We start from the raw sequence: 7,142 nt of genomic DNA, 5'->3' as shown, positions 1-7,142 counted from the left end.
AACAGAAAACGGGACAGTATGTTATTTTCGCGAGCCGCTTCCATTTCCTAGTACGACAATGTTTGGTCTTAGAGTATATCAAAATTCGACGTTCTATTAGGAGAACAGGTTGGCCAGGACCAAGACCGTTAAAATAAATATTAAATTTTATCACCATTGCTGTCGAACAAATTCTAGATGAGCTTGAGCTCAGTAAGCTTCCTTCGTTGCAATGCTTGCAAGGATTAGCATGCGGTTCATTGTCATTAAAGAATCAGCTTTCACGGTTAGGATATTCACTTGACCACTGAGACCGTGTACTTGTTCCATTGGCTGATTCATGTTGTCTGGTAATTAACGTATAAATTGTCTCAGCAGGAAAGGTAACCTGGTATCGTCTGCCCGAGGCAGATATTGTTGTAAGGTGTGATTAATCAACTTCATGGCAGCACTATTTTGTCTCTAGCGCATGTTAAAATGTAGACATCAGTATAGTCTAGGTCTTCATAGCTGGTTAGCCAGTAAGTTATTGTGTTGTCTTAATAACCTAACAGAGGTCGGCAGGCGTTGAGACCACAACCAAATCAGTACTACAGTACACTTGTACTAAATGAATAGCTTTCAGACTAGTTCATTGAGTATTATGCTGCAAGTTTATTTCCGTAAGTAGCATACTGAGCTTTTGAAGCAAGGTGCTTTGCCAGAGGTCCACCTGACCAGAGAGCACTCCCATTGTTCACAACACACTTGGTCTTGGATACGTGGATACACTTTCGAATGAGGAGAGATAGAGGTGTGGTGGACATCATCACATTTTACAACGTCTGCTGACAATTTCGACACAAAACTTGAAACGAGTTGTGAAGGTTGTCTATCAGACTTTTATCTCCCCAGTCTTTTCTGATGGCTGATATAAATATTCTATCATGTTAGTTTGACTGACTTCAAATGAACATTCTTGTCCGTCTTTAACCAGGAGGCCTTGAGACTTTGCAGTTCCTTAGTAAAATAAAAAATAGTTTTACGGTTTGTCCAACCCAATAGTTCACATTTCTACTTTCTAAATTCGTTGTACGTCGGTATATATACTATGGTCCTCATTGTTAAGTTGACCAGACCACACACTAGAAGGTGAAGGGACGACGACGACGTTTCGGTCCGTCCTGGACCATTCTCAAGTCGATTGTGACGACTTGAGAATGGTCAAGACAATCGACTTGAGAATGGTCCAGGACGGACCGAAACGTCGTCGTCCCCTTCACCTTCTAGTGTTGTCTGGTCAACATACTTCAGCCCCGTTATTGTGAATCCTCGCCTCCTCATTGTCACTACAAGTACTACCACAACAGGACGATGGCTTGGTTAAATATGAAGAGAATTTATACTTGTTTATATTCTTGCTTCATTTTCAACATTTTTCCATGTGTATTTGTCCACATTCATACTCACATCAGCACCAGTATGTATACATGTCTGTATCAGAAAATACACACACTAGAACCGGCACGTACACACAGACAAGCATGTATACTATTCTCAGTCGCACACGCAAATAATCACACTTATTGTCCGTCTTAAATAAGAAGAGTTGTACATGAAAAGTTGTACATGTACTCTTTAATAAGAAGAGTTGTACATACAGACACATGTACGTATGTGCACATGTACATAGACACGTATGCGCATATGTGTACACGTGCGTGGCATGTGCACACATTCACCCTTATGTAAGCACGTACTAAATACCTATCAGTCTCAGAACGTTTCAGATGATTGTATTTGTCGCTTTCTTCTCAAGGCCGCAGTTAACGTCAAGGCCGCAGTTAACCTCAAGGCCGCAGTTCACCTCAAGGCCGCAGTTCACCTCAAGGCCGCAGTTCACCTCAAGGCCGCAGTTCACCTCAAGGCTGCAGTTCACCTCAAGGCCGCAGTTAACCTCAAGGCCGCAGTAAACCTCAAGGCCGCAGTAAACCTCAAGGCCGCAGTTAACGTCAAGGCCGCAGTTAACGTCAAGGCCGCAGTTAACCTCAAGGCCGCAGTTAACCTCAAGGCCGCAGTAAACCTCAAGGCCGCAGTAAACCTCAAGGCCGCAGTAAACCTCAAGGCCGCAGTTAACGTCAAGGCCGCAGTTAACCTCAAGGCCGCAGTTAACCTCAAGGCCGCAGTAAACCTCAAGGCCGCAGTTAACCTCAAGGCCGCAGTTAACCTCAAGGCCGCAGTTAACCTCAAGGCCGCAGTTAACGTCAAGGCCGCAGTTAACCTCAAGGCCGCAGTTAACCTCAAGGCCGCAGTTAACCTCAAGGCCGCAGTTAACCTCAAGGCCGCAGTTAACCTCAAGGCCGCAGTAAACCTCAAGGCCGCAGTTAACCTCAAGGCCGCAGTTAACGTCAAGGCCGCAGTTAACCTCAAGGCCGCAGTTAACGTCAGTTACCTTATTCGTACCTTAACACAGCTTTTAATGTGTGTTTATATTGTCACAAATACTCCATCAATCACTGCTCTCAGAGACGGACTGTAAACATGACTACTAGTAATCTGAGGTTATCTTGAGATGATTTCGGGGCTTAGTGTTCCCGCGGCCCGGTCCTCGACCAGGCCTCCACCCCCCATCCCCTTCCCCCCAAGAGCAGCCCGTAGCAGCTGTCTTACTCCCAGGTGCCTATTTATTACTAGGTAACAGGGGCATCAGGGTGAAAGAAAAATTTTGCCCATTTGTCTCCGCCTGCACCGGGGATCGAACCCGGAACGTCAGGACTATGAATCCGAAGCGCTGTTCACCCATATGTCAGGCGCCCCTAATGACTGTTGAAAATGCCAGTCAACTCATATTTACCGACATCTGTTATACGTGTTTGTTATTTCACCAGTTACCCCTGTTATCTGGCTGAATATGGACTCACCAGTTAAGGGAGACGATATCAACAGAATAGCTGCTTACGGACTTCCAACGTGAAAGCCAAATTTGATTTCAAGTCACATATGAACCATTCTTCTTCTTTTTTTCACCTCTGTCTTGGCCCGCATACAAATGCGTCCCGGCGTGATACAGAACGTACCGATGATGGTTAAATATATTTCGACTGAGGACTTGTCACTCGACTGGAAGTTGTGTTACAGACAACAAGGTGTGGAGTTTTTAAGACATAAATTGATCTCTGTAGTTCCAGACCTTGAAGTCTAGCACGCACACACACACACACACACACACACACACACACACACACACACACACACACACACACACACACACACACACACACACACACTCACTCACACACACACACGTTAAGCTCAAATATGCCATTGTCATAACAAATTTATTTTAATGTTTATTTGAAAACATGCTTGTGCTGTACTCAAATGTCTTTGGCAACAGTATTTGTTTAGAAATATTCTGATGGATTAACTCTTACATAAAGTCATCAACGATGACAAAATGAAGCAGTTTGCTTACTTGGTGCACTGTGGTCATTAATCTTTAAACAAAACTGCAAACAATGATAAATATAGAAGTTTACTCTATTCAGAGAGAGAGTTATCAACCTCGGGAGGGTTACTTTATGGCCGCTACAATAACTTAGTGACCAACCACCAAATATAATTTTGTTCCAAACATAATTAAGTACTAAAGTTAGCTCTCAGTGTGTATATATATATATGTATATATATATATATATATATATATATATATATATATATATATATATATATATATATATATATATATACGCGGAGAAGCAAAGACAGCCCGCTCTGAATCTCTCTCTCTCTCTCCCTCTCTCCCTCCCTCTCCCTCCCTCCCTCTCTCTCTCCCTCCCTCCCTCCCTCCCTCTCTGTCCCTTCCTCCCTCCCTCTCTGTCCCTCCCTCCCTCTCTGTCCCTCCCTCCCTCCCTCCCTCCTTCTATGTCCCTCCCTCTCTCTCCCTACCGCCCCTCCCTCTCTCCCCCTCCCAACCGCCCCTCCCTCCCTCTCCCCTTCTCTCTCTCTCTTTCTCCTTCCCTCCCTACCTCTCCTTCTCTACTTCCCTCCCTCCCTCTCCCTTCTCTCTCTATGTATTTTAACCCCACACCCCCTTAAGTATGCCATTCAGTATCAAAAGTATTCCCCTAGTTGTGCTTGCGGGGGTTGAGCTCTGCTCTTTCGGCCCGCCTTTCAACTGTCAATCAATCAACTGCTACTACTTTTTTTTTATTTAAAGTATATCTTATATGTTGATGATCACTAATCAAGAAGTGCTAAATAATATACCGGGTACTTTTCTGACACTCAGTTCTACTACAGCTTCTTGTGATATTCCTTTCTCCAAAGAATCACAATCGACTTGAGAATGGTCCAGGACGGACTGAAACGTCGTCGTCCCTTCACCTTCTAGTGTGTGGTCTGGTCAACAATCAACTTTCTCCGAAAACTGAATCAGAAACAGGTAAAGTTGTGGGTTGTTAGAGGGTGAAGAGAGAGAGGGGGGGGGAAGCATTTTGTGAGGAAGGCGGAGATAATGAGGGTAGGTCACTGCTGGTCCAGTTTCTCAAGGTACTGAATAACTTATTTTATTATGGAGACTGATGTCCTCCTCGATTTTTGGTTGTAATATATTCGACTTATTTTTACTTTAGTGATCCAGCCCGTCCTCTTAAAGGTTTCTCAACGTCAAAGATACGGCCAATTTAAAGTTTCCTCTTCTAACCTACCAGAGGACCCAAAACAGAAAACGGGACAGTACGTCACTTTCGCCAGCCGCTTCCATTTTCTAGTACGACAATGTTTGGCCTTATGTAACGCATACGATCGAAATGCGACGGTCTTTGTAAGAGGACAGGTGGAGTGATTTCCCTCGTGAAGTTTCGCTATGAACACCTCCATCAGAATGTTATCTCTGAGGACGGCAATCCTATCAACCTGCGGCTCTTGTTGTCATCAGAGTAAAAGTCGTGTTCTGTCCTTTATTTACATGTCCAGTAAGAATGCTCGTGAGATGGTGATGCTTCTGGCGTGACTTGGGGTCGCATCGGCTGTCCCTCACCTGCGCTTGCCCCATCCCTCACCATGTGAGGTGCTATGTCTCACTACCTATGAGTGGCGCTTTTCTGTCCAGTAGAGACAGGGATTAATCATTCTGGTTCTCTCAGGACCAGGAAGGAGAACAAGATCTCAGCCTCTCACGAGATAGACATTCTTATGCTTAAGCGTGAGCCTCACGCTTTATTATCATATTTAAGTACATCTGCATTTATGTACTTGCCCACGATTATCTTGAGGTTACCTTGAGATGATTTCGGGGCTTAGCGTCCTCGCGGCCCGGTCGTCGACCAGGCCTCCTGGTCGACGGGTCCTATATGATGGGTCACACATTGTGTCAAGAGCTATGAAATGCTAAGAATGTAGTGTGTAAGATCATGACCGAGTTCTTGTTCAGAGTTTACAAGTGGAATCTTCTGGGTTGGGAGATTCGTCCCTTGTAGCCACCTGCCACAGGTAAGTGTGTCGCACTGTCTGGTGGGCGTCTTGCGCTGCACATATACATAGAACAAATCCACAAATTCCGTGTTGAAGGTTCGAACCTACAAACGGAATGTTCATTTGATATATATCACGCTATTGTGATTTCTGTGTACATATACATAGATTTATGACCTAACGAATCATAACTTTTTACAGTAATGCATTCAGTCATTTGAGAATTTGTGATCTATTTCCTCTCAGTCCTTAATGTTTGGAGTTTGGAGCAATGTTTGCAGCAATATTGTCTTAATAACTGGGATAGGGGATACCTAGGTCTCACTCAACTTCATTCTTGTTATATGCTAATTTGGCTGCAATGTCCGTGTCTTTATGGTGGGATATATTTATGTGAAATGGTATCCATACAAAAAGAGATTTTAAACCCTTTATTCTGTGTATCGACCAAGTTATTTATAATTACTATTATGAGGGTTTTGTAGAAGTTTTCAAATGCGTGAAGAGCAGACTTTCAATCACAAAATATTATTCCTCCTTCTGTGTGTTTTAGCATACTAGTAGCTAACTGTAATGCAGCTAGTGCGGTAATTGTAGAGTTCAGACAGCTATTTAGCCAGACAAGATCTCATTACAAATATTATTTTATAAACGTACATGCTACTGCTCTTGACCAGACCACACACTAGAAAGTGAAGGGACGACGACGTTTTGGTCCGTCCTGGACAATTCTCAAGTCGATTGTGGCCACTATCACAATCGACTTGAAAATGGTCCAGGACGGACCGAAAAGTTGTCGTCCCTTCACTTTCTAGTGTGTGGTTTGGTCAACATATTTCAGCCACGTTATTGTGACTCCTCGTCTGCGTACATGCTGCTGCTGTTGAGAACTGGACGGAGCCATCGGTGTAGACACATTGCTCGTGAGACCTCAGGTTATCTCTTACTTAAGGCCACATATATTAGAACGGACTGAGAAGTGAAGGCCAAGTTAAGAGTATCAACCAGCAAGGATGTCACCTGCCGTCAGGATTACAACAGTAATGGTTCAGAAGATAAGCTGTGGAAGAGTGAGAATAGGTGTTAACATGAAGATTCGTGTTAAGACACACTAGGTGGGGATAGGAATAGGAGTGTTAAACTACATAATTTGTTGCAGTCGCAGTTGCAAGAGGGCAAGTGGCCAGACCATAGTGAAACCGGTCATCGCCTCCGCTAACCGTCTCACGGCACCCAATCGCAAGTATGTGCTTCTCGTCCCTTAAATGAAGTTCGTTTCCATGTAAAACTGATTAGTGTAAATAGATTGCTTAACGCAACAAGACTTTACTTAAACCGTGATTTATCTTTATTTGCTAACTTTTTATTATACTATTTGCTGCCACTTTCCACTGTAAGTACGAATAAATTAAATATCGAATCTGTTATCAATCGAATCCCTCTTCCAGGTCGATTCTGGAAACAAGACCAAGCGACAGCAGAACACTGATCACTGTGTACCGCCAGACAAGCCCTCAAGCCGAGTAGAGCATAAAGAGATTCAAGGCTTCATACTTAAAAGATTTTCCATGGCTCAGGCACAGTTAAGTTTGATATCACTAGCAGAAGTGATCCGACACGAGTAGTTCCCATACTGGATCTTAATAACATCATGAAAATGCCTTTCAACACAAAAGGCTCAACACATATATATATATATATATATATAT

The 7,142-nt window shown here is 43.5% G+C and overlaps 1 protein-coding gene across 1 annotated transcript; it reads left to right on the top strand.

Annotated features, from left to right (window-relative positions):
* Positions 1 to 229: 229 nt before the first annotated feature.
* LOC138358820 (flagellar attachment zone protein 1-like) lies at positions 230 to 7,058 on the top strand. The gene is made up of 3 exons (XM_069316997.1): positions 230 to 265; positions 1,733 to 2,401; positions 6,882 to 7,058. Exons 1-3 carry the CDS (start codon positions 230 to 232, stop codon positions 7,056 to 7,058), a joined length of 882 nt encoding a protein of 293 aa, XP_069173098.1.
* Positions 7,059 to 7,142: the final 84 nt, after the last annotated feature.

Source organism: Procambarus clarkii, chromosome 86 (genome assembly GCF_040958095.1).
Source record: "Procambarus clarkii isolate CNS0578487 chromosome 86, FALCON_Pclarkii_2.0, whole genome shotgun sequence".
NCBI lineage: Eukaryota > Metazoa > Arthropoda > Malacostraca > Decapoda > Cambaridae > Procambarus > Procambarus clarkii.
This window is presented reverse-complemented; position numbering and strand designations above follow the sequence as displayed.